We start from the raw sequence: 27,118 nt of genomic DNA, 5'->3' as shown, positions 1-27,118 counted from the left end.
TTTGAAGGCCATGGCATTACACTACTAACATCATGTAAATTGGGGTGTTTGCTGTGAATGGACAGTGCCCAAGGACTGGAAAGAACCCTGCCCCCTATTTGATTTCCAATCTAGTTTGCCTCCAGAGGGTACTACGAGCCCCAGGACTGGCACTACTCCCACGCCCACAACGCCATCCTTGGCCCATTCGGGGAGCTCATGACTGAGGACGACCTCATCCGTATTGAGCGGCAGATCGAGAACCTGCAGGTCATGCACAAGGTGCAAGAGGTGGAGACGGAGCTGGAGCAGCTGGAGCAAGAGCTGCAGCAGCTGCTACCAGTATCTGCGGCACTGAACCACGAGCACTTCTCCGTCAACCCTAAGCAGGTCCATGGGCAGGCGGAGGACCTACCAGCATGGTGCAGCAAGATCTCCACCTTGCTGAAGAGTATGGCCATCCTCCTGGCCACTCTTGGGGGCAAGGAGATAGACATCCTGGATTTAGTCTCTCCGTTATACGCTCAAGTGGAGAACAAGACTGTAACAAGCAGCTCAGCTGATCCCACACAGCCTTCTGCTTCCGTAAACATTGGAAGGTCACAGTCGTTTTCTACCCGGGAAGAGGTTGAGAAGGAGATAAAACAGTGTGGTGTGTCGGTGAAGAACCTGAAGGCCAACTATGAGGTTCATAGCCGGCCTGAGTCCACAGAGAGCATGGGCAGGGTGTACAAGCGTAAACGGTCTCTGCCTGTGGGGAGTGAGTCCATGAGCTACAGGTCAGAGCCCATTTTAGAGGAGGACTATGTCTGCCCAACAGAGGACATACAGTGGCACTCTGAGAACCAGGCTCCACCACTTGACGTGACTGAACTGGTGGATGAACCCATCATAACGGCATCCTGTGCTTCTCTGACCTACGCTCCTGAGAACCTCTCCCAGCCTGACCTAAATCAGTACCCTTCACCCATGTCCCCAGACCTGTTGCTGGGCCATGACCAACAGACCCGCAGCCTAGAGGTACAAACAGACTTGAGCTACGTGCAAGAGTACATAGACATGAGGAAGGAGAGAATAGTGTTTTTGTTTCTGGAGCACTGGCGGAAGTACACCTTTACTGATTCTGTCAGGCCCAAATACACCAGGAGACGAGGAAGCAGTCACCAGCATTCCTCGTACTGCCTTAGCGATGCAGAGGTGGATAGCAGCGAGCAGAATGAAGATGACCGACTTATCTACCTCATGAAACAGAGGCAGGTGGTGGGCAATCTGATCGACCACTGGAGGACCATCATCAGTCAGGTTCCTACTAGGCAACTACGACGGCTCAGCCGAGCCCAGATGATCTATTGGCCAGAACACTTCCTCCCGCACATCAATGGGGCTCCGGTCTCTTATGACAGCCTGACTCTCGACCTCTTCATGCTTGGGTATTTCCAGCTGCTTGAGATGAGCATGTCTCGCTCAGAGCGCAAGTTCCGTCACCTACTCTGCTTCGAAATGTTCGACCACCTGGGCAGTCACAGCTGGGAGCTGATCCGAAGGTTCCACCATGAGGTCATGGAGGAGATAGAGTCTGGTAAAAGGAAGTGGTCTGATGGCTTTGAGGACATAAAGCAGAAGTACTTTGGGGATACTGTGGAGGTGGTGGAAGCGGTCAGTCCATCTCATGTCGAGAAACCTGACCCGCAATTTTCTGAGGTCCCACCTGAGCCAAAGTTTGACCCAGGTCCACCTGTGATGCATGAGAAGGCAGCACCTCTATCTGGAATCCATGAGGATTCTCTTCAGGTGATCTCTGAGCTAGGGGAGTTCAGCAATGAGGAGATTTGCAGATACATAGACCGCAGCTTCTCCTTCTGGAAGGAGAAGGAGGCAGAACTATTTGACATCTGACCCTTGCCATGTAGCGAGTGACCTAAGATTACAAGCTCAGGCAAAGACAAGGAAAGATGGAACTCCAGTGAGCTGAGAGATGTCTCTTATGGGCTCTTGCTCAGCAACAAATAGAAAGATAACATGAACAAACTTCTTTAGTTGAGTTATTTTGCGAAGCACAGCCCTTGTTGACCTTTGTGGGGCCTTAGGGCACTGTGTGTGTAATCACATTGTAATTCCAGAAGAATACGAGCAGCAACAACTCAGCTGAGGAATACGGATGTGTAACACTGAGGATCTCAACTGGCATTACTGTCAAGAGTTTGTTTTCTGCATAGCTATGAAACATTTTTGTAGTTTATTGAGTAAAAGTGGTTAAATCTAAGGAATCTATCTCAGTCAGTTTATAGGTTGCTGAAATGTTTGAAGTATGTCAGGAATTATAGTGAAATAATTTGTTTTTGTTAATTCCAGATATGTTTGGTACAAACTATGGCAACCATGTTGATTCATTTGGGTGCAGAATATTACATACGTATTACAAACATTCTATACCACAAGTGGTCAAGTCAACAAAGAATGATCGCTTAGCCTTTGGCTTGATAATAATAATCATGGACTAGGAATGTTGCTTGTTTCTCTTGCAAGCGAGACATTGAGAGATGTCACCTCCCCACTTGGTGCTGACTGGCCATTCCCACACTAGCGTCCCCCACTTCCCTGCCCCAGACACACATCTTCTACACGTGGATGAAGCACAGAGATTCAGAGGCAGTTTGCATCTGAAACCATTTTTGTTGTCTGTCAGTCCAGACAAACCTTTACAATGGTTAAGTGACATTTTAACCAAGTCATAGGTGTGGTTGGTGTGTTACTGCAAAAATATGTATGTTCTACAAAATAAGTGATTCATTACACAGTGTTTAAACGGATTGAGAGCTGTACGGAAGACAAATGTAATTAACATAGGAGTTAACCCCTCGGTCCCTAGTAATTGCTCAGTTGACTGGCATTATAAGGCCAACTACTCGAAATTAGAAAGTAGAGTGTTTTCTGTCTGTTGCCGCTGGCTGTTTTATTATTTTTTTTCTCAGTGATCTTCAGTTACTAGCATTCATCTTCTAACCACTTATCCAAGTCAGGTTTGTGGGGGGGGGGGGGGGGGGCAGTACCCGTTCCAGGCAGCAGAAGGCAATAAGATTCAAGATTCAAGATTCTTTATTTGTCACATGTAGTTATAGCTGGTACAACATACAGTGAAATGTGTTTCCCTGGCTGAAGAAAGTACTCTCCGACTCTCAGACATACCAAAAAATGACAGGTGAGAAATAAGTACTCAACAGAGGATACGCATCCATTGCAGGGTATCACACATACAGACACAATCATACTGTAGCCTAACAGCCTCTGGACTGGAGACCAGAGTATCCATAGGACAAACAAACCCACAAAGAAGACATGGAAACTCCACACAGACAGGAGGTGGGATTTGAACCCCCAACACTGGAGAAGTGAGGCAACTTGGCCTTTTTATTCGTGTCATACAGAAATTTCATTCATGTCATAGAAATCATTATGTACTTATTTCAGAGACTGAGTCTTTTTTAAATATGATTTAAAGAATTTTATGTAACCAGAACTTCTGCTGCCATTTGACCAGTTACTATTTTGACCTGCACTCCCTTTCCCTTGCTTATAGATCCAAAGTGCAAATTGTTAGACAGTCACCATTTGACCAATCAACATTTGACCAGTCACCATTTGACCAATCAACATTTGACCAGTCAACATTTGACCAATCATCGTTTGAACAGTAACTCCATAAATATGTCAAGTGTTATATAATTTTGATTTTCAAACTTCTTTCATTTCGTATTTATATTTAGTATCAGGTCACGTCTATGGCACATACATTGATGGTAATATAACCATGTTTGTTTTTACTGAGTGTGTTTCTTATGAACTTTTGCAGAATTGTCACGACATAATTGTCAATAAAGCTGTATTTGAAAATGCCAGATTTGTTTTATTCAAGGTTAGCTCCATGACGTTCTGTGGATCTGGATTCAAATGCTTCAGCTGCTGCCAGTTTAGATATTTGTTTCTTGAAATTCAACAATTGTTTGTTCTACATATGGCCCCATATAATCATTGTGTTTTATACTTGAGTGTATCCTCTCAGCTGTGCTAGGGATATTTAATTTAATCAAAATGGCCAAACCAGGTAAGCACAGTCAACCAGCTCAATGTAATTAGTAGTCCTCATCAGTTACATCTGAAGCATATTACCAACCAGTATCATATAGTAGAGGAAGAGATGAGAAGTTTGGCATGAACATTCTGCACGGATAGACATCCTAACTGTTGGTAACACAGAATATGTGTCTTACTCCGTGACACGTGGAATGTATCATTTCAAACTGAGAGCCGTACCTCCTTTCTTTATAGATCCAGTGTGCAGATTGTGAGTGATGTATGAGGCTGAGAGATTATCTGTAACTTAACCCCACTGAGAAAAACACCTTGATCTAGGCTGCTTCCTCTCTGTTCCTGGGAGCACGTCCTAATTTTGCTGAACTCAATGCATCCTTGGGTCAAAAAGGGAGGGTCTTGCGTTTAACCAATCACAGTCTTCATCACATGACCTCACCACATCAGTCCATTCTTTCCCATTTTCTCAGCAAACTCAGGATGTTCGTTCCTGGGGTGTAACTTGCATCCATTCATCTCCCCAGTTAATAGACCCTTGTACTTCATTTATAATGTAGCGGAACCCCCCCCTTAATATCAAACTCTCGCCTACACTGTTGGGCGTAATCCCTTTGGCGTCCTATCTCACTACAATATCTGCAGCTCATTACTATAGGTTATGTCATTCCATAACTTCTTTTGGTAAATCATTCTCATTGCCAGGAGAATTTTTGCTGATGTAATTACTGAGACAGCTTCACACTTAGAAAGTCCAGTACAGACCCTCTTCTGCTTCAAAACGGCACTTTCTCTGCCTGCCCGTAAATAAGCTGTTTCAGTCAGCTGTAGTTTATTTTTGTCGGTTGGTTTCTTAAATCCACCAGGACTCATGGTGAACTTAATAGGGAACCATTAAAATTGAAAGCCCTGTATTGGTTTACTGCTGCTGACAAAAAGAGTCAATGTGTGAAATTTGATAGGTTGGAAAGATGAGTATGTCCTGCAAGGTCCATCTATGGTGTGTCTCTAATTACTGCGTGTGTGTGGCGGGGGAATTAACACCACAGGCAATATAATTTTTTTTGCAAGCTTACTACCATTTTTGCTGGTACGTCAACCCGTAGAGACAGGTTTCTTTCAGTCATGTACTTGGAACAATCCATGTGATTTGCTGAAAAATTAAATGGAAATAGCACTGAGTAACGGACTAGCCTGGGGGGGGGGGGGGGCTTAAACCACAGCCATCATTCTTGCCACACAAGAGAAGTGGCAAGAATGTCCGGCTTAGTATGCAAGGTGAGTTTGACGATACTGTCACCGTTTTTCAGTACATCTTCATGATTTGCTCCCTTTGGTGAAGAAATTCACAGTTCTGGATACTGGCATCAATACACATTAATGAGTTATCAGTCCATGTGGTTTTACTGGCCTTGTACTTGGAGTATATGCTTATGATCTGGATCTTGAGTGAGGGGTTGTGTTGTTTGTAGGTCGGGGGTGTCAAGCTGCAGTCCTGGGGGGCCGGAGCCCTGTGTAGCTTAGTTCTTTCCCTGTTCCGCCACAAATGATTCATATCAAGAGCTGTGTGGTAATTAGCACAAGGAGTTGAATCAAGTGTGTTAAATGAGGGGAAACCCAAAACTGTGCAGGGCCCTAATCCCCCAGGACACCCCTGCTCTAAGTGGCCCGTGGGAATCCCAGTTAAAATGGCCACATTAGGCTGAATCAACTATAGGCACATTTTCATGCCTTGCGTCCATTTTCCATTATGTACAGGTGTGTGGACTCACTCTGACATGTTCACCTTAGACTCAAATTTGCACATGAAATGATGCAGAAGTGGCAGGAATTGACACTGCCTTGTTTTTGTTACACGTTCAAAAATGGCTAAACATTTTTTAAATCATATTGGAAACTCCTCTCGTTATAGCTAGCTCTGTAAGGCACGATGGAATGACCAGGTAGATGAATTTGCTGAACGTTTGTTCAGAATGTAAGATGTCTGAGGTGCCTGAATGCATAGCTATGTCTCTGTGTGTATCAAATGTGTCTTTTCTTAATAGTTTTATGAATTGTTTTCAGTTTGATGTATGTATGGTACACAAAGGCTATGTCCTAGTTAGCTGTGAGTGTCGTGTGTGAACATCAGTCATGTTTCCACACCGGCAACTTTCCGTGAAGAGTGTCTAACATCTCCCTGATTGGCAGGATGAAGATGAGCAGACGCGATTGGCCAGCATGCCAGGTTGGAGGCGGGACATCCTGAAGAAGAAGCTGAACAATGAGAAGTAAGTGGAGGCCAGTGGTACTTGAATGCCTGTTCCCTGCTATCACAGTAGATATTTGGACTGCTTTCAAAAACAGATTTCATGCTTCTCTGCACTTGTCATTTTCTAAAAATACATTTTTAGATTTCTGGGTCGGGCAGGGAACTAAAGTGGTAAGAATTTCTTTGTGGGCCACCTTGTATTCTAAGACTATTATTGAATAATGAATGGTAAATTCAGTAAATGTTGCCATCAAAATCTCTTGTTATTGTCCTTAAGAAATCTCTCTCATTCAAAAGACTGAAAAAAATTGTAACAATGTTGCCATCTGGTGGTCAATTGTAAAACAAGCCCACCTTCCTGTGATTGGTGCACAGGAAAGAAGAGGAGCGACAGAGGGCGAAGAAGGAGCGCGAGGAAAAGGCAGCGCTGCAGAGGCTCCACTCCTTGGGCTACGACGAGACCAAGCTGGCTCCATGGCAACGGCAGGTCATCCTGAAGAAACGAGACCCAGCAAAGCAGTAGTCTTGTTATTCCTGCCTAGCCCACATCCCTCTGCGAAGGGCTTGCTAGGCGACAGTGTCAGAGACGCCCACATTCGAGCGACGCACCCTGGAAACACTGGACAACCGTCTAGCATTACTTGTTTCTTCAGTATTACTGAGTTATCCTCCTCTGCGCTGCCCAGCCAGCCTCGCACTCACACTTGTGTGATTAAATGTACCCTGAGGTAGGCCCATGTGCCTTGTGGGTAAGGTGGTAGCATGATCAGGACCAGGTTCAGGACATCACCAGTAAACACATTTCGGAGAGAGAGTCTCGAACCCAAGGCTGCATGCTCTAACAGCTCATAGAAGGAAATCAGTATTATGTTACTTTTTTGCACATAGTATCTGTGTTATATGTCTAGGTTTGATTTTCAAGTACATGAGCATGTCTTACATTTTTATGCAATCCAGTTTGCCTGGGGTGTTAAAATACCCCAGAATAGGCAGGGATGACTTCATTAAGACTTAAGTTGTATTAGTACATGTAATGATAGGTGGAGAGTTTGAAAATGCGTGTCCTTTCTAATGCTAACTCTAGAACTAGGCTTACACAGTTTGGGTTTCTCTGACATGATCTCTGTTGAGGTCTTTAATTAGCGATGAACCTCAACCAAGAGCATTCTGTTTATGTGGATGGTCACGTGTGGTCTATTTGTGTTAGGATGCATAAGCAGTATGTGAAATAAGTAGCCTAAGTGTACTTATTTGCACATATATCTGCTGTAAGAATAAGAATGATCAGCGCAGAGATCAAATCCTGGTACTAAGAACCCATTGCCTGAATTTAATCAGGTGCCGTGCTGTGTGACAACAAAACAAACCATTGTTATGTAATGTGCAAAACGAAATCAGGTGAAGGACGAATATAGGGTTTCTTATGCATGATTCATGGGTTCATGGTTGAGAAACAACCATATCCTGCTCAAAACTCAAAATATGTTAATCATGTGCCGCCAACCTACAGGAACTCCACAGTGATCTCCGTGTAATTGACACTAGCTGCCAGCGTCCCCTTAATTTCTGCCACAGTAGGTGAGAGTAGTCCCCAGTGGCAGCACCAGTGAGTCACTGTATGCCGCTGTATCTTTTCCCGTAATGTACTGTTACCATCAACGTGTCCAGGCTTCTGTACGTACGTCCCATATGTTTATGTTAATAAAGCAATATATATATTTCACCTGTAACTGCGAATTAAACGCCGTGTGAATCACTGACAGCAGCTCCTGTCTGTGTTTGCCCGTTTCCATGCGTTTCACGCCCCCTGGATTGACAGTCAGCTTTAAACAGCAGGCGGCGCTTCGGTCCTGCGAAATGTCATGTCAGTGATGCCGGATGTTATCGCAGTGCCGTCGCTTCAGCCGCCTCACGCATATGTGTTCCTGGCTTTCCAAGTTTGAAGGTAAGTGCATTGCAATTTATTGCCATCGATTTGAAATACAGTATTCCAGTCGCTGGTGACAAGAACCCCGGTTCGGTACCGCTGAGGTGAGCCGCACACCTGCGTGCGCCGCGTCGGGAACTGGAGGTCTGGGCGGACTGGTGGGAGGGGAGCAGGGAACTGGGAGGGCACATCGGCGATTCGGAGCCCGGGAACCCCTCCTCACCTCCGCCTTCATACCTTTATTTTACTTTTTTTAAAAAAAAAAAAATAAATAAACCTGGCTCGTTTATCGAAGCGTTTTTTTCCACTGTCGGATCGAGGTAATGAGTCTTTGTTAAGTTTTCGCGTGATTTGCGGGCGGCTTTCGGAAAGCCGTGTTTCCCTGGAATGGAACCAGCTGACGCTTCCCTGCTGAACTTTCTAAGCAGCACGGCGGCTTGTTTCTGACCAGTTAAGAAAAAAAACAGCGTCCGAGCTGCTTTTGTTCGGAGCGAGTTGACAGGCGTGTTATTCAATGTGTTATTCTATATGCTGATCTGACTCCAAACCAAGGTGCATAAGGACATGTTTTACTGTTTAATGTGATAGAGCAGTTTTAACGCGTCTTACGGCTTCGGTATGTGTGCATGTTCAGTTTGGCGTATCTCTTTACATAAATTCCAGGTGACGTCGGTGATTTATTTCTTTTACGGTTGTATTCCTTAGTTGCGCTGTATAGGTTATAGACACCCTGCCATCTGCGATCATTCAAGTAACATGTAATTAAGATTTTAATCTGCTAACCAGTGGTTGTCCCGTACCGAATAAAACCAAGTCGCAAAGTTTTTAATGGGATAAACCTGGTCGCCGTATTATTTTGTAATATATTTATGCTATAGTTATAGCCTATGTCGAGGCTTCGGGAGGGAGTTCACGTTCTCCTGCCCAGTTTAAGGGAGGGAAGCCCTCTTCAGTTAAATGTGATGTGACACACGCGAATAATATTCCCTGCTTTAACACTTTATACATGTTGGATGTCAGCTGCCTTTTTTTTGAGGAGATCGGGATATTGTTTGTGTGCCGAAATTTCTGATTTTTTTTTAACGTTTAAAGCTACGGACACAAAGTTCACTCTAGGGTTTCACCGGCTTGCCCTGGCCTACAGATAAGCAGCTGCTCAAAGTGGATTTTAACCCTTTCATTTTTTCTCCAGACCAAGTCCTGCACCCCACCTTGATCCCCACAGGGGGTTCGGTGATGCGCTGGTAGAGGCCGGTGCTGTCACCGCATTGACGGCCACGTTTGGACGGGTCATTTCCGAGGTACATGTCAGGCAGACAGCTGGACGGAGCTCGCTCCAGACTGATGGGGGAGCCGAGGTCCGCAATGCTGGAGCATCGGATGTCTGCTTTGCAGCTGGATGGTCACTCGAACCTCGGAGGCTCTCTGGAGGACCTTCCACACCCGGCAGATGCCCGGGACGAGCTGGGTCGGAGGGGAGTGGTGCTTAGCACCCAGAGCAAGGCGGCTCAGAAAACTGGGAAAGAGCAGATCATCCCGCGAAACCTGGCAGTATCCAGTCGTCCCAAGGCTCGCCACCACACTACCGTAGTCACCCTCCCTGCTTCTCTCGGTGGACAGAAGGACAAGCGACCGTCAGCCCCTGGCCTGCAGCTGTCCTGGGAGGACTGCGACAGCGAGGGCGATGGTGGTTCGCTGAACCGGAACCGCAGAAACAAGTCATACCGGGCCGCCGTGGACTTTCTTACCGGTGGACAGACGCCCGCTGACCTGGATGCCCTCGCCCTGAACCCCGCCAGCAAGGAGCCGACACGGCGTGGGCCGCAACGCAGCAAGGCAAGTAGTGCTTGTCCTCCAGAGGGGGTGACTTCCCAGATGGAAGCTGCTGTTGGACCCATGGGAATATGTAAACTGTATTAAGTAGGCCTACTTCCCAAAAGGATCCAGTGACTGATCTGTGCTGGGATATATAGCCTAATAGATAATAGTCGCATTTTTTTAACTATAACTCGTTTACAGGGTTACGTTCTTATGAACTCATCGTAAGTGGAAAATACATTACGTCAAATATGAATTTGATATGATAATTAATTGAATAGCCTACTCTACTGTCACCGAATAAGTAAAAACGTAGTTACGTTGTTAATCGGTGTATGAGATCTTTACGCTCACAATCGCTAAGTAAACTGGAAGTGTGGCTGCGCAAATGCTGCCATCGTCCAGCATCAGTAGAAAGTCTTGTACGGCATATCGCCAGCCCGGGACCAGATCAGAATTCAGTGTTGACTACTGTTTGTGACTCGGTATCGTGCTTCGTAAAGTCGAACCATCATAAAGTGAGGAGCATCTGTACTTTTTCTTGCCTGCACAAGAAAGAAGTTTCCAAATATGAATCCAAACATCATTCCAAAACTTCAAAGCATGACGGATTCATCTCCGTGACTGAGCGATATCATATCGATATTGCATCGCGCATGTGCAATAATCACCAGGGCTTCAGATGACAGGCGCAACATTTGGGCATGCGCCAACTTTTCGGTGAAATATGGACCTTTATTTACGTCCACAATTTAGCCATACTACTAAACTGCTTAAAATATTAATGAGGCTTTGTATGACGTCCAAAAGTCATTGTTAGTATAAATACGGCATATCCTTATGTTTCATAAATGTGTCAGACTTTGAACTGCAAAAAGTACCACCACACAGCCGACGTCTTTGTACGTTGTTTATTCACAAGATCTCCTCTTTTAAAAGATGTCGTGGCTGCTCTTCTTCACCGCGACTTCAGTGCATATTGCCCTGAGGTATACCAAACCGCAGTGTACCAAAACAGTATTATGTGAGGTGCTCCGCAAATCGAATTTAAGAAACATAAAGTTTATACAGATTACTAACTTTTGGGTATCACAAAACGCATCTCATTAATATTTAAGCCATACTACTAATCCTCTTACCGAATTATAGGTGTAAATTAATGTCCGTATAGCACCGAAAAGCTGGCGTCCAGCCAAATGCTTCCTCTGTCATTTGAAACCCTGGTGATTATTGCGCATGCGCGATATAATATCGCTATGATATCGCCCAGCCCTACCACATCACAGTTTCTGGTGGATGTGGAATGTGATTAGCCAGCAGTAGTGGAGATCCTGCTTTTTGGTCCCTGTAGAAGGCATTCAGATAGGAGCTGTTTCTCTTGCGATGCTGCCATATTTGTTGCTCCACATCTGCTAATCCCCTTCTGCTCCTGTTTGTTGCAGAGGACCATTGGATGGAAAAGGAACCAGAAAATCAGGAGTTCTTTCAAAGATGGTGAGTGTACAGGGCCGGCCAAAGGCTTTAATAAAACCTGAAGACAAATGATCACAAGACAAATAATCTCTCTCCTCCTTTTGTATTTGAAGGCTTTAAGTTTTATTGCACTGTAGCTTTAGGATTTGATTAATGGGAGTCAAAACGAAAGCCCTACAAAATTGCATTCGTGTGTGTGTGTGTGTGTGTTCATTCCACAAGTACACTCTGTATACTAATTTTTTCCTAACTGGCTATTTTGTTGATTTCATTTGGCCTTCCATAAAAAAGTTGGTCAAAGGACTCTCAGTAATTATTCCGTTGGTCTTTTAAATATACAATTTCATGTTATTGATAAAATGTATTTAATGCGGCTATTGAGCTGTGTGTAGTAGATTTAACAATTTGGTCATGGTGCTTTTAAGAGCGATATTGAGTCTGAGGAAACCAAGAGTAGAGTGCCCCAAGGGGGTGTTGTGTTGTCTCTGCACACAGAGCCCCGGCTGTACCAGGAGATCCGAGAACGAGGCCTGACCTCCAACAATCAGAGTGCTGATGACGAGTTGCTTGATGATACGCAGGCTGAGCCACCAGAACCAGACCGTAGCATCGTGGTCCAGAGCTACAGGCCTGCCTATATTACCTGGGGCCAACTGCCACAGGTGAGCGAGTGATTGTGATGGTGTCCCCCAAGGTTCCACACCGAGTCCAGGCAGCATCACCAAAGCACTGATATCCAGCTGTATGCTATCAGATGGTGGTGCAGCTTGTTCCTTGGAGATTGTAGTTCACTCTGTATAGTATGGGAATAGGCAGGTAAAAATTGGAAATGGGCCCAAATTAGATTTAATAAGTCACAATGTTATATTTTCCTACCAAATAAATATACATAAAATTCACGTGATTATGTTTAACAGTTTTCACTCTCATTTCCCCAGTGGGTTTTGCTATGATTCTCCTGAAATACTTTATCACGCTTTATTTTGTACCTAGGTTAGTGGATTTTTTTGCAGGTTTGTATGAGTAAATAGAAGGTGAGTCTGACTAATAGAATGTTGAAAGATCAATGCGTTTAAATGCATAATTTCAATGCAGTCTTTGAAAGAAATAATGGCAAGGCATAGATTGGCAAAAAGAGTAAGAAATATCCTTTATTTTTGTGAAAAATTTCTAGACAGAGAAAGAAGTTTAATCTGAAGCCTCTTGGAACAGTTTTTACCTTTTTCTCCAGTACCTATTGGGAATGAATAGACTGTAAATTAAGGTTAATAGGAATGTCTTTGCAGTTATATAGTAAGTTACACAATTCCTTTACATTGATGTTTGTGAATCATACTGGAATTGGGCGGATAGGGTTTGACAGATTGGAACTCATAGTCCAGAGGCCTCTCCTTTCACTATTGAGTAATATGGCCCAGTCGGGCTTTGGTCATGTCTTTTGTTGTGGTCTTGAATACGGAACGTCTTCTGTCCGTTTTCAATGTCGCTTGCCGCTACATGTAGCTGACGTGCGTCAGGCCGCAGCCCCCGCGCTGCCCTCCATCTCAGGTCCCCGAGATGCGTGTAACCCAAGTGCCAGCAGTCATCCTGGGCAAATGAGAGGCCAAGAAGGTGAGACAGGAACCTGAAAACAGATCTGCCTGAAAAGGCAACAGAAACAGGGAGAACCTGTTCTCAGATACCAAGAAGCTGAACTGATTCAGATTGGGTGGGTAATCTGTCAGGTTATTCAGTGCATAAGGCAGTGTGGACTGTTATTACCAATGAGCGAATGCCTAGAGGGGCCACAGAACGAGAACGAAGGGAAGATGGGATGCAGAGGGAAAGAGGGGATACTTACTGTGGCCTGGCTACTCTGTCCTAAACTGTACAAGTGATGAAATCCAAACGGTGGTGATAAAATAGGATGTGTGTCTTTCAGGTGAAAGAAACCGGTATTCTCCTGAATATATCGGCATCAGAGAGGAAGCGACAGGAGGTGAGTGGAGGAATGTTCGCTTTTTCTGTTAAACTGCAATAATGGTGAAAAAATTACCAAAATTGGTTAGCGCTGTCAGCTCACACCCTGGGGCATGCTGGTTTGATATTTTACCCCATTTCTTTGTCCTCGATTGTCCATGTCCTACCCATGCACAGGACTCCTCTCACTTTCTAAAAGCATGTGACTGGATGAATTGCTTTCTCTAAATTACTCCTACTGTCTGTTTGCCCTGAAACAGTCTGGCATCCTGTATAGGGTGTCTCTTGCTTTGTGCCCTATTCTCCTTGGCATTGTCTCCAATCTGGAGAAACGGTTATGGAAGATGTTAGGATGGTCGGAGTTCATTGTTTGGCGCTCTCTGTCACAGCCCTCTGACACACTGGTGTGTTTTCAGGCCATATTTGAAATCATCACATCCGAATACTCATACCTGCACAGTCTGAACATCCTGGTACGTCACTTCAGGGCCAGCAAGGAGCTGCATGACACCATGACAGCGACAGAGCATCACCATCTCTTTTCGAACATCTTAGACATCCAGGCTGCAAGTCACCGGTGAGTGATGAGGCGGGGGCATTCGGGAACATGGTTCTGTAGAAAGGAATGGGGAAGGACCATTATTTTGAAGGTCCAGGATTTAGATGTTCTTGTTGATTTTTCTTCATGAGGTTCTTGTTGAGGTTCATTCTACGAATGTCTAAGGTATGACGATACAGACGGTTTCGTTTTTCTGCTGAAACTTTGTCAAATGTAGCATGATTGTCCCTTTAGGAAGAAACTGCTAAAATAGACAGATGCAGGCAAAAACACGTAGACCTGAATCGCTCCTCAGTCTCACTCTTTCCTAAAGCCAATGACTTGTATACAGTTTTAATGTATGGAGGTGAAGGGGCGTATGAAATCTTGGAGCCTGGTCCTGTCAGAGAGTCAGGTAACATGCAATGATGGGTCACAACATGCCTGTCAGACTGGTTTCACAGGCAAACTCTGGGGTAAAGGGGGGGGGGGGTCAATTTAGAAATCTCCCCCCACTTTATGGTCCTGCATGTGGCAGCCTGTTGGGCTTCCCTGCCATACAAGGCCAGATTTTTCCTGATTCTGGCAAGTCGGGAGTGTTTTGACCTGCCAATCCGTGGAGGAGTTTTCGTCTAGAATGGCATGGACCATGTCCAGAATTATCGAAAGCATTCTTTTCATGCCAAGAGACACAGATAAGCAGTGAAGTTGTTGGTGTCGGGATCCTCTCATACCACCATGGCCAGGATCAATCAAGCACTCATGATATGTGATCCTCATGAGCCTCCAATCGTACAGGGGGAGCTGATCTTCCTGTGCACTATAAAAGCACGGTTGTAGGTTCCTCCTCAGTTCGCACTAGATGTCTGTACTGAAAACAGGCCTGGACAGGACATGTATCACGCCTCAGGGGGTTAATGGGGTTCGGAGAGTGCTCCCCCATACGTGACAGACCCTGTCCAATCCCGCAAATTTTTCAGGTTTTTTGATGACCTGGAGAGACGGCACCGCGAAAACCCTTTGATCCGTGACATCAGCGACATCATACACGACCACGCGGCAAACCACTTCCAGCCGTACATCAACTACTGTGCCAATGAAACTTTCCAGCAGAGGGCGCTCCAGAAGCTGCTGTAAGTGCCACAGCCTGGGATCAGGCCCAAGCTACAGTTGCCTGTGCACTTCTCTGCCTGTTTGGACATGAAGGGTTTCAAGTAACTGTGGATTTACTTTCAGTTTGGGGCCTTTCTGCGCAACACAGAAAGACGGAGGAATTTAGCCCTTCCCTGCGTATATATTTCCTTTAAACATGCAGCACGATTGCATGCTCTTTTATGAGCCGTTATGGTGACCTCACACCTTTTAGGTTGTAGGTGTGATTCTTACTGTGGCTCTGTGTATGAATTCACATACTCTCTGCACTGCCCCTGTGGTTTATATGGATTTGTGTTGGTATTGTGGAAGTGTGTTCCTGCCTTGCTTAAGTGGTTGTAGAAAATTGATGCATTTTTTTAGGTAGTATTTCAGGATAATTATTATAGGCTATAGTAAGAAGTATTGCACTGAAAAATAAGATGTATTGTTTTAAAAAATTTTATTTTGGGAAAATGCATAGCACATAATACATAGTAATCAAGGTCAAAATGAGTGATGCAGTGAAAAACAGGAGGAAGAAAATCTAAAAATAAAAAAATGGATAACTAAAAAGTAAAAGGAAAGGGTAAAATTCTGCAGTTGCTTACAGCAAAAATGGATGTATGGTTAACAAGATTTTGTCTGTATCTGTGTGTTCGTGTATGTATGTGTTTGCTTGTGTGTGTGTAACTGTACCTACGTGTTTGCTTGTGTGTCTGTGTATATGTTTGCATGCGTTTCTGTGTATCTGCATGTTCGCGTGCATGTCTGTGTATCTGTCTTTGCGTGTGTGTGACCATGCGTGTCTGTGTATCTACATGTTTGTGCGTGACCATGCATGTCTGTGTATCTATATGTTTGTGCGTGACCATGCGTGTCTGTGTATCTATGTGTTTGTGCGTGTGACCATGCGTGTCCATCTGTGTATCTATGTGTTTGTGCGTGTGACCAAGCGTGTCCATCTGTGTATCTACGTGTTTGTGCGTGTGACCAAGCGTGTCCATCTGTGTATCTACGTGTTTGTGCATGACTGTGTGTATTGATGTGCATGTAGGTCCTCCAGTGGCCCTTTTAAGGAGGTGCTGAAGCAGATCGAGATGAAGCCAGAATGTGGAGGACTTCCCATGCTCTCCTTCCTCATCCTGCCCATGCAGAGGGTGACCAGGCTCCCGCTGCTCATGGACGTAAGTCTGCCGCACGCGTTTCCCGGCCCTCTCTGCCGCCCATGCGCACTCTCCTAGAGCAGGACCAGTGCTCGCCTGAACGATGGCACCTTCACTCTCTCTCTCTCTCTCTCTCTCTCTCTCTCTGCAGACCATCTGGCAGAAAACGGCCAAGGACACGGCTGAGTACTTTGCTGCAGAATGGGCATTGAAGGCCATCAGCAAGGTATTCTGTTTATAAGGGCTTCCAGTTACACCATAGTTCTGGCAAGAATCAGCCCATTTTAATCCAGTTCACCGTGATTGACAGAACTGATGATCCATGGATTGTGCAATTTTGTTTCTAACCATATAGCACTGCTCACTTTCAGTTCATAGTCCGTTCACTGCAATTGAGGCAGTAAGTACGGGTATCACCAGTGATCTCATCCCTCGTCCCTCACTGGTCCTGTGTTTTCAGCTGGTAAAGAAATGCAACGACGGGGCTCGGACTATGGAGAGGACTGAGCAGATGTACACGATCCAGCGCCAGCTTGACTTTGGCAAGATCAAGGTGCTGGCATTCACCAGTGACCCTGGATCTGGGTTTAGGTGTAGTTTCAGTGTGACAGGATGTGTGTGTGTGTGTGTCTCTCCATAGCCCTTTCCACTCATCTCCGTGTCCCGCTGGCTGCTGAAGCGGGGCGAGGTGGCCACGTGTTCTGAGGACGTCAGCATCTGGAAAGCCTTCAGTACAAAGAGCTACTACCTCTTCCTGTTCAATGATGTGCTTATTATCACCAAGAAGAAGAGGTGGGAGTTGCTGGCTGTGTCTGCGGTGGGCCTGCTGGTCACCTTTTCTTTTGTATAGTACTTGGATAGCCTCCGATACTCTTTGGTGTTATATCAGAGCAGCATATACCTATGAACCAAAACATTATGACCACCCCCACATTAAGTGGTTAATGTTGACCCGTTCATAAAAATGATGCAGGTCAAGGTCTGGGATATATCAGATGGTAAGGTAACATTCAGTACTCGTAGCTGACATGTTGAATGCAGAAGAAATGGACAGGGATCAAGATCTGAGGGAGTCTGATAACGGTCAGATCATTATGGTCAGACGACTGTCAAAGCAACTCCAAAACGGCAAGGCTTGTGCTCACAGTTGGCTTTGGTGAGTTCCTACTGAGAGTAATCTGAGAAGGGAAAAACCACTATCCATCAACAGGGTGTTGGGCGACCAAGACTTGTCTATGTAGGATGTGAACGAAGGTTGTCCCATCTAGTACATATCTAGTACTTTGATGCAGATAATTTTGACATAGGAGTGCTATGCCACAACAAGCCCTGCCTCATATATGGGGCTGCGTAGCCGTAGATTGGATTTGTTGGTCCAACGCATCTCAGAGATGCTTGACATGTACCCGGTTGTCCACGAGACAGAAAATGACATTTGTCAGACCAAGCAAATTTCTTCCATTGCTCCAAGGTCCATTTCCCATGCTTGCATGCCCATTGTAGGTGCCTTTGATAGTGGGCAGCGGTTGGCATGGGTAGTTTGATTGGCCTCCGCTTATGCAGCCCCATGACAGGTAGGATAGTCTTCATTCTCATCTCACGTCTTGTCGACAGATTGTGGCATTTCCCTGCTCGGACTACTCTACGATTGACGCTTAACGTGATATCGACATGGTTGGTGTGACAGTGTTTAAACGGTGAAAGAATCCAAAGGGGAAAATTAAATGTGATTATTATATTCACTGAAGCAAATACTAGTGTTCTGCAGTGATATACATGCATCAAGTTGCTTCTGAGGAATCCCTCTCTCACGCACACACAGTTGTGTGCTGTGGAACTTCTTCAAATTAGGATCCTGGACAGGTACACCTGGAGGTCACGTATTTGTGTGTGCATTCCAAGTCAGGATGACATGGTCGTTAGGACAAATGGGTAAAATGTACCATGAGCCCCAGAGATTAGATTTCCCTGATGCCATAACCTGCCTCAGTTTGTAAAGTTTGCATCTTTTCTGCCTAATCCAGAAGACTTTCGAAAGACATTGTTTCTTCCGGTGATGGCTGCAATTCTGCTTGAATTATAACCTCGATTTGACCTGCTTGGTTTAGAGTAAAGAGAGCAGGTTGAGGTCGGATGGGCACACTGCCTTGGAGCGCTCACCTGCGTGTGCCGTGTGTTCCAGTGAGGAGACCTATGTGGTGATGGACTATGCTATGCTGGAGAACCTGGAGGTGGAAGCGGCACAGTGGGAAGGACAGAGCTCACCTTCGCTGAAGCAGGGCGGCTCCAGCCCCTACCCCCTCAGGATCTTGATGAAGAAGAACAGTGAGGGACGTGAGGAGCACATGCCGTTAGCGGCGGAGTCTCAGTGAGTCCCCCCTGCTGTTCAGTTTCCCCATCAGTATAAATGACACCCTGGCTCCCTCTGCTGGTGGCTCTTCTCTAAAAACTGTCAGTAGCAGCTAGACTAAATCACCCTTAAACGCTGGCAAATTGCTGCTGCCAGCTCATATTTGGCCCTTAAAAGGCATTTTGTTTCTGTCCTGCTGTCAGGCTGGATCGTGATCGATGGGTGGCGGCTCTGCAACACAACAAAAACACAGACAGTGTGCCAAACAAAGAGGGTGAGTTTAACACTGTCCAGGATACCCTGGGGCAGTCAAGGCCCCACCCACTTAATACGCTTAGTCCTGTTATTACGTGAAATGTGTTGATGGGACAGTGGATGACAGACAAATTTCACCGGGGGCTTTGTGTGCATAAGTGTGACTTTAGTTTGTTGTACAGTCTCTCCTTATTCCTATAATGAAATCTGGATTTAAAAAAATGTACTTTAAAGTACCATTTTAGCATTTTCCTGCCATTTGATGTTTGCCAATATACTTTGTTGTAGTGATGAGTGAAACATGGCTGTGCTAGTCAAACAAGGAATTAATTCACTACTTCCTTGCCGATGCCTGGTTAATATTCAGCGACCTTGGTTGCGAATGAGTCGGCAAACACACAGAAGACCAGTAAACTCTTTCTGCTTCCAGACCTGCCCCAGTATGAGGTGACGAAGGCTTATCTTCCCAGAGAGTCGGACGAGCTGGGACTGCAGCAGGCTGAGGTCGTCGTCGTGCTGCAGGGCCGAGGCGGTAAGAAGGGGGGAAGCGAAATCCCAGTTTGGGTGGGATTGTGGGGGCGAACTACACCCCAAGGTAATACCCCAGTTCGTCTCTCCCAGACTGGTACCGCGGTGAGAGAATGCGCGATGGGGAGCAAGGCTGGTTCCCAGCCAGCTGTGTCACAGCGATCACCAACCGCGCAGCTGTGGCCAACAACTTGCGCCGAATGGAGCGGCTGCGGAAGGAGACCAATGTCTGAAGAGGGCGAGGAACACACAACCCCTCCCCCATCCCTCCAGACTTTTGTCCTGGCACTGGTACAGCATTACGCAACCGCATGTTTTTAGCATGCAAAAAACACCTGTAGGCATGAGACATGAACAGACTGTTCTGAATGTCCAGGATGTTTTCAAAATAACTCAGAGGGACAGTGCCGAGTGTCTAGGGCTGTTCTGAATGCTTTAAACACTGCAGTAAGAGACAGGAATACTGAGCATGTACATGTTAAAACGTCCATCTTTTTAAAGCTCAGGGCCAATGGGGTTGTTTTTAATAATTTTAATGGTTAAACCTGGGTGCCTCCGTTGTAAAGGCCCTAAGTACAACATGTGGCACTAGGGTGTCGGGACGGTGTCTACGGAATGAACTCTTGCAATAAAACAGTTAAACTTTGTATTTGACTTTTATTTGAGCTTGCCTTTTAAAATTCATGTTGTGTACATAAAAACTTCATTTAAAAATGTCAAATTGACCAGATATCAAATAACTGCTTTAAAAACGATTTGGTGTAAAAAGAAAACCAATTTTACAAAAAACGTGTCATTTCCCCCAATAAAATTCATTTGAAGCGGTCATAAAATGGGAAAACGGCTGCATAGGTGAGCAGGCGATAGGTGGTCATCTGGTCGAACATGGCGCAAGCTTTCAGGATCGTCAAGTCAAATCTGGGTCTTATTGCTCGTTTCTTTGATGTTTCTTCATGTTGACGTGACTGTAACAGAAAAAGAACCCGTCAGGATGCGATTCTCCTTATCCAACTGCGTCTTAGTGACTGGTGTGTAAATGCCACGGCTCTTTGCATGCATGATATGGGACACCCTTCACCAGGACCACATGTGCAGACTGCATGGGGACTGATGCGGCTCCTACCCGGCAGATGGTACAGATGGTACTCCGGTCTTTACTCAGCCCCGCCCTGCTCGGCCTGGGGAGCGGGCGGCTTCTCCGCTGGCATCTCGGCGGCTTTGTTCTCCTTGCCCTCTTGAGGCTTTGTGGTTTGTGGGCGTCTGCGGCGATAGTTGAAGTTGCGGCGGTACCGGCGCTGACCTGGATCCTGGGTCTTGGCTCCGTCGCCCTGGTTCTCCTTGTCCTCCTCGTTGATGCCATCTCGGGGAGGTCTGGGACGGGTAGCACCCCTGGTCACCACGAGGACCGGAGGGTGCAGTTACCCACAATGTATTTCTGTCCAACTCTATGCGCACCCCTCACAAACAGAACCCTGCCTGTAGTCAATGACCCTATTACCCCCAGAGGCACACAGCTGAACAGACCATGCCACACGATATTTTTCACTAAAACATATCGTCCCAATGGGTCACATGCATTTAACAGCCAATTAAATCGGCTTATTCTCCTTTGGGACAAAGTTCAAAATCTGACCCAATGAATCAGTGGATTTAAAAGGTTTCCCCTAATTAATTAATTAATGGGCTAAGCCTGTGTGCCTGTAATCAGAAGGTCACCGGTTCAAACCCAGCCTCAGCACATCTGCGGATCCTTGAGCAAACCCCTGCCTGCTGCTATGGGTGGCTGCCCTTTGCAGACAAAGAGCAAGTTGAGGGAGGCGTAAAAAGAGAATTTCCCCATGGGGGTCAATAAAGTATCAATTATTATTATTATTACTACAGCAGTAGAAAAATCTGTTTGTGATCAGCAATGGGGGTTGTAACCATGCAATGACTCAATCCATTTAACTCGACAGAACTGGATCAAAATTGATTCAGCCTACCTAACAATTTCAAACCGATCCACAGCTGACAGTAGGAATTCCAACAGTCTTCATATCTGGAATCTTTTCCCAGGCAACCACTGAATTATAACCTCAGGCGTCTTAAATGCTAATTACCAGTCTTAACTCACCTATATTTTGATACTCTGCATCTACAGTGCTGACAGCTTTGGTACAAGCAGCCAGATAGCAGCAAACATTTACTCAGCAACATTAATCATCTGGCAAGAACAAGTTGTTCATCATGACTGGACAGCAGTAGTGGCTTTCTTAGTCATTTTTACAGTTCATTACATAGAAGATATCATAACTGTGTTACTACATAATGTATCTTGATTCTGGCAGACCTCTAACATTATGCCCAGCCTTATAATGTTTGATTTCTGAGACAAATTTAATTATATTTAGTATAGTTGTTACTTTGGGGGTCCTTGAAAAATGTACACTATGCGATAGTGAGACACGATGGAGCTAACTAGGGTTTACTTGCAGAAGCTAAAAATATAAATTATTACACCAAGTGTACTCTGGTGCACAAAGTGTGTCTTTGGACCAATTTAAGTCTTTCGGGGGAGGGGGGGGGTCTGACAATCAATCACCTGGATTAGACTTCAGAGTCAGGAAAAATGCATACAGAACTTCACCTACGCTACTCACTAGTTCCAACAAAGCATCATCAAAGTGATGCATTCTTAAGACAAGGGACAAAACAACTTAAGCTATGTTAAATTTCAAAGAAAAACATAAAACGGAAGGTTACATACCTTCATTAAAGAATCTAACTGAGCTGGTCTGACAGCATTTCATTCCTAACCTCTTCACAATGAAAACTGGTTTAGATATGCAAACTGCTCAAAGCGAGGAACTAGTGATCTGTCCACTGCTGAATTAGAATGTCTCAGAGGCAGCAATTTAGGTACAAATTGCATTCAAACACCAGCACAAAGCAGGTGTCACCCAGTCTGCCTAGAGCTGCGGTACCAAGGATTAGGTCACGTTTGTTCTTAGGACACCTGAACTTCAGTTGCCAGCTTCAGAGCAAGATAACTTTTCAATGCCCCCCAAAATGATTGTTACTACAGCCCCGTGCCCATGAGCAGAATGCACACCTGGCGGTGAACCTTGGCCGGAAGCCTCTGTAGTAGTTCTGCCTCATGGGTTTGCTTCCCTGGTCAGGCCTGGCCTGGTTTTCATCTCCTTCACCTGCCTGCATAACACAGACACACAAACCTTTACTTTTTTTTTTTGCACACAAAACTCCCCGCTTGCCCATATAAACAGAAATTCATGTTTATCGAGGCCCCAAGCAGGAAGTCAACTCCATACCTCTGTCACCTCCCCACGGGGAGCATTGGTGTAAGGCGGCCGTCGGCCATAGCGGCGACGGACGAAGTATGGGGGGTAGCGACGCCTGGGGGGGAAGTTAGGCCTGCGCTCTTGGGACTGCAGGTCACCGTCTGGGACACTCTCCACTCCCTCCCTCTTTTCCGGTCCTTCTCCCTCCCCGTCGCTGTGGTAGCCCTGTTGGTAGTCGCCACGCGGGGGCCCCCGGCGACGAGGGTACCTCCTGTAGCGGTTCCGGTCTGCAGCATATTTGCTGCCCTGGACAGGGACTCCTCCCGGGCCGGTGACGTTGGCGGCTTCTGCACCCTGCACGACAGGATAGTGGAGTACATCTCAACGGCAGGAGGACACGGCACTGAGGGACCAAGCTTCATTTAATATACTCGCACAGACCCATACTCAAACACCCACAACCACATCTTAAACATTTTTCAGCATTAGGTGCCGTTGCCTACCCCCGGATCCCCCAGCGGTAAGCGATCTGTAGTGTTAAACACACCAGTGGGCAGCAGAGCCAAAACATCCAGGCATAAGGCAGAAGCAGATGTCTAAGCAATCAGCAAAAGCAACAAGCACAGATCACTGTGGATGGGGCTTAACTGCAGCTCATGTACCTTGTAACCCTGTAACCACTGTCAAGCCGTTTGCCAAGACCCCCAAGAGAAGCCCAAAGAGAGACTGGTGGCCATTACCTTCTCCCCTTCGACTACATCGAACTCAACAGTTTCTCCATCTCCAACACTGCGAAGGTACTTTCTGGGGTTGTTTTTCTTAATCGCAGTCTGTTTGGTGGGGAAACAAGTTACTTCATTTCACATGTCAAGGAAAGACACACAGAATAGAAGCAGTTGAAACACATACAGCACAGATGCAGGACGCATTTCACTGTGTGTTGTACTTTGCATAACTATGTATGTGACAATGAAAGAATCTTGAATATACCTGGTGTACAAAGACATCTTCTTTTGTGTCGTTCCTAACAGGAGGGAAAAAAAACAGTTAAATCCCTCAAATCTGACATTGATATTTGAGATTATAGGTAACCATGTGATGAACAGCTATGTGCAGGACTGGAAAGCCCTCCAGAAAGTGATCCGGGCAGCTGAACGCTGCTGCAGGTTAGCTCTCCCCCTCCATGCAGGACATTTACATCAGGAGATGTAAAACTAGGGCAGCTGGGATTATTAAGGACTTGTCTCACCCCAATAACAGGCTGTTCAAACTCCTGCATTCAGGCAGAAGGTTCCGCGTCATTATGGCCAAGATGGAGAGACTCAGGAGGAGTTTCTATCCCCATGAGATTCGACTCCTCAATCAAGACATGCCACTCTCCCGGTCATAGTGCTATGGTTATTAGTCCAACCTTACACTGCTGTGCTGACACTGTACACTGCACTGCTGACACTGTACACTGCACTGCTGACACTGTACACTGCACTGGCTACAAGCATTTTTTGCACAGTATTTCATTTCATCCTGTAAATTGTATATACTCTCTTTGTAAATTCATAGGGTATTTTTATTTTTTCTGTTTTGCACTCTATAATTTATTTACAGTTTATTTTACAATTTATTTTCTAGTTTCTTCGAGTATGAGCGGTTCAGGATACATTTCACTGCATGTTGTACCTGTACAATAATGCATGTGACAAAGAATCTTCAATCTTGATGAACTGTCCGGTGTATATGTTCAACAAATAACATGAAAGAGAAAGGCTGACTAACTGGGGTGGAGGGAGAATAACACCCCCAAAGCCTAAATTATCACAACATTGCATTGAGACAATGTAATGTTGTGATAATGCGCTATATAAATAAAATTGCAATAAAGAAGCAGGGCTTCCTCACCTGTTGATGAAACCGTAACCGTTCCTCACATTAAACCACTTGACCGTCCCCAAGACTTTTGTTGCTGAAAAACAATAAAATGCACAATAACACACACATACGGCAACCCCCGACTGAACACAATGGACAGAAACATTCGGTGACAGATTCATTTTAAATTGAATTTCGACCGAATTCTATTTTAATGATCATGAAATTCTTCAGTTGTATGGGAAAACTGAAATGCAATGCAAACACAGTCGTTTTAAGTGCAACGAAATAGGAAATGCAGGAGCTAGATTAAATTCCAGCTTCAGCCATTTGCTACAGTGATTAGTTTACAGGATTTTACCAAATCGATTTGGTAAAACACTTCTTAAACCAAAAACACTGCTCAGATTAGTTAGACGCCAGAAAAATCCTGTTACCAAAAAATACAATACTAAGCAGAGGTTTACTTTCAATAAACGTTTATTGAATGCAACAAAACGAGATAAACACTCTGCTCACAAAGAATTTAATAACTGATACAACTCGTTTGGAATCGATGATTACAGGCACATAATAGTTTCAGAAGCAAATGTTCCGCGACTTCACAAGAACGTACAAGGGCCGGAAAACTATCCGGGCCGCCGCTATATTTAACCTCCGGACCGCGGTGCTTTTTTTAGATTCTGATGCAAAACCCGTTTGCGCCCCACGGCAGGCGGACGCAGGCCGCACGGCGCAGGCTGCTGGGCACGATCGCCCGGAGGGACACCCATCCGCCGTACGTGTGCTGCGTGCGATTACACGTGTACGAGGCTGTGTAAGACCAGCGTGGGGGTCGGCTATGGCCTGCTTTACGGGAATCCGTGCGGCGATCAAGGAAGTGTCTCACCGCACACGTGGTCCGCCTGCCAGTAATGGAACGCAAAAGGCTACCGATGCGGTTTTGACTCGTAAGCACGGTTGGGGAACCGCAACCCCAGGATAACAAAGACCACGATGCCTAATGCGGTGCTGCGAGGACCCGATACCGCGTCCGCGGCCACCGGCGCTACGGTCCTTGTTCACCAAGTGCCCAAAGGGTTCGGTGTCTCGGCCTGGGCCACATGAACGCCTATAACGCAGATGGGCCGTTTAAACAAGCGGGCTCTCACATGTAAAAAAAAAAAAATAAAAAATCCGGCCCGAACCCAGCGCAGCCGGTGGTTACACCCAGTCCGCGGAGGCGTCTGAACGGGCTGAATTATACCAACGCTACACCGCGCCGGCGAGACAATGGGGAGCCGAGCACCGCGGCAGACATTTTGGATTCCATGTCCGTCCAAGCTTTCCTCGCTTCAGATTCCTTCCTCTCCCTCAGTTCCAGTTTATTTACAAGGAAAATAATATAATCAATACCCGCCCCGGCTTTAAATCGGGGGCCTGAATTCCTTTACATAGACTACGTCTATCCGGCTAAAGCGGCGCCGCTGGTTAACCACGTTTACTAGCGGGGGGAGTCGGCCATCGCTGCCGGCCAGCACTCAACAGTCGGCTGACCAGTTCGAATCGCCCCCCTCCCCCTCAGCTGGCCAAAGTCGGGTCAACTTTTTAAAACGCGGGTACATACTACAAAACCCGCAACACTTACAAAAGTGTTGGAAATCATACGGCTGGCCTTACAACAACGATAGTTGGCGATTTAAAACAGGGGGCCGGCTGCGCGTCAGATGTGAGTTGGGCCGTCCGAGAGCAAGGCCGGGCTCGCGTGTTTATCACGTTAGTCACCCCCCATCCCATTCGGAGCCAAACAGCGGACAGCGCGCACGCCGCCCGGGACCGATAAGAGACCGCAGCGGCGCTCCTCCCTCCCCCTCGCGCCCTGGCTCGAGCCGCCGCCGCGGTCCATTTCCGCTACAGAACCGGAGGAGCGATCCGATGGAATTCGGAGCCCAGGTGGTCACCCGGCCACCAGCTCGCCCTTCGCTCCGCCGTCGAAAGCGTCGCCTTACTCCCCTCTCGCTTCTCACCAGCAGATCCACGGCTCCTCTTTACACAAAGAGTTTGACAGATCAAGTCCATCAAGCGAATGGGAGCGAAAGAGTAGGAGGGAAGGCAGCTCAACTGCGCGTGGTAACTAACGTGTAGTTCTGGAAACTTCTCAAATAATAAGGAAAACAATCGATAAAGGCAGACAAACGAAACCATTCCGGCATACCCACCGATGACCTTCTTTTCCCCCGCGGTAGCTGTGGCCGCCGGACTGGAGGGGCTCTCCGCTTCGGCAGGCTGAGGCGACTGCGGCTGCTGTTGCGGCTGCTGCTGCTGCTGCGTCTCGGCCTCGCTGCTCATGGTGGTCTCCTGGCTGTTGGTATTAACTTCTTTGTGCCGGCGGTGGCCTTCTAGTGTTTTGGTGTTTTTTTTTCCCGGTGCTAGATGGTAACCTGGGCCGGCGGTGGTGGGGCTGCTGCCTTTCGGGCTCTCAGCTTCTCTTTCTCCGCTCCCGTTGCCGATCGAACTGGACGGATCGAGCGTCA

General features: G+C 46.3%; 3 protein-coding genes across 11 annotated transcripts in view; 2 read left to right on the top strand and 1 right to left on the bottom strand.

The window, feature by feature from the left end:
* Nucleotides 1-8,061, top strand: part of LOC111856958 (espin-like) — a 28,831-nt gene extending 20,770 nt beyond the window's left edge. For 2 of the 5 annotated variants that reach the window (XM_072715184.1, XM_072715183.1), the window contains exon 10: nt 115-4,151. In XM_072715184.1, the coding sequence (XP_072571285.1) occupies nt 115-1,875 (1,761 nt within the window). In that variant the 3' untranslated portion in view covers nt 1,876-4,151. Of the gene's footprint in view, nt 1-114; nt 4,154-6,255; nt 6,336-6,691 lie in introns of those variants that run through there. The other 3 variants (XM_072715185.1, XM_072715182.1, XM_072715181.1) reach the window with 3 other exon arrangements.
* A 77-nt stretch (nt 8,062-8,138) lies between these two features.
* On the top strand, nt 8,139-20,108 carry LOC111857005 (rho guanine nucleotide exchange factor 16-like). Of its 4 annotated transcripts, none has more exons than XM_023837413.2 (15): nt 8,139-8,261; nt 9,436-10,079; nt 11,504-11,555; nt 12,030-12,196; nt 13,456-13,512; nt 13,910-14,070; nt 15,012-15,164; nt 16,220-16,349; nt 16,480-16,554; nt 16,789-16,881; nt 16,969-17,120; nt 18,511-18,696; nt 18,882-18,952; nt 19,364-19,465; nt 19,555-20,108. In XM_023837413.2, the coding sequence occupies exons 2-15, from the start codon at nt 9,549-9,551 to the stop codon at nt 19,692-19,694; spliced, it is 2,070 nt and encodes a 689-aa protein (XP_023693181.1). In that variant the 5' UTR covers nt 8,139-8,261; nt 9,436-9,548; the 3' UTR covers nt 19,695-20,108. The 4 variants fall into 4 exon arrangements, with proteins under 4 accessions (XP_023693181.1, XP_023693183.1, XP_023693182.1 ...); XM_023837415.2 differs by lacking the exon at nt 8,139-8,261 and adding an exon at nt 8,275-8,347; XM_023837414.2 differs by lacking the exon at nt 8,139-8,261 and adding an exon at nt 8,424-8,563.
* LOC111857006 (Y-box-binding protein 1) lies at nt 20,099-27,118 on the bottom strand. 2 transcript variants are annotated; one of them, XM_023837417.2, is made up of 8 exons: nt 26,804-27,118; nt 24,636-24,699; nt 23,730-23,763; nt 23,480-23,569; nt 22,770-23,093; nt 22,553-22,650; nt 20,585-20,850; nt 20,099-20,426 (listed from the first exon to the last, which is right to left on the bottom strand). In XM_023837417.2, exons 1-7 carry the CDS (start codon nt 26,931-26,933, stop codon nt 20,616-20,618), a joined length of 975 nt encoding a protein of 324 aa, XP_023693185.1. In that variant the 5' UTR covers nt 26,934-27,118; the 3' UTR covers nt 20,099-20,426; nt 20,585-20,615. The 2 variants fall into 2 exon arrangements, with proteins under 2 accessions (XP_023693185.1, XP_023693186.1); XM_023837418.2 differs by having other exon boundaries at nt 20,585-20,832.

This window comes from Paramormyrops kingsleyae, chromosome 8 (assembly GCF_048594095.1).
Source record: "Paramormyrops kingsleyae isolate MSU_618 chromosome 8, PKINGS_0.4, whole genome shotgun sequence".
Taxonomy (NCBI): Eukaryota; Metazoa; Chordata; class Actinopteri; order Osteoglossiformes; family Mormyridae; genus Paramormyrops; species Paramormyrops kingsleyae.
This window is presented reverse-complemented; position numbering and strand designations above follow the sequence as displayed.

Bases quoted from the DNA above. Each gene is read 5' to 3' on its own strand.
- LOC111857005 (XM_023837413.2), top strand. From the start codon at position 9,549: ATGTCAGGCAGACAGCTGGACGGAGCTCGCTCCAGACTGATGGGGGAG. The intron at 10,080-11,503 runs GCAAGTAGTGCT...TGTTTGTTGCAG, and splicing joins GTGGGCCGCAACGCAGCAAG to AGGACCATTGGATGGAAAAG. The intron at 16,882-16,968 runs GTGCTGGCATTC...GTCTCTCCATAG, and splicing joins TTGACTTTGGCAAGATCAAG to CCCTTTCCACTCATCTCCGT.
- LOC111857006 (XM_023837417.2), bottom strand. From the start codon at position 26,933: ATGAGCAGCGAGGCCGAGACGCAGCAGCAGCAGCAGCCGCAACAGCAG. The intron at 23,764-24,635 runs GTGAGGAAGCCC...CCCTCCTGTTAG, and splicing joins GGTTACGGTTTCATCAACAG to GAACGACACAAAAGAAGATG. The intron at 23,094-23,479 runs GTAATGGCCACC...CCTGTCGTGCAG, and splicing joins ATGTAGTCGAAGGGGAGAAG to GGTGCAGAAGCCGCCAACGT.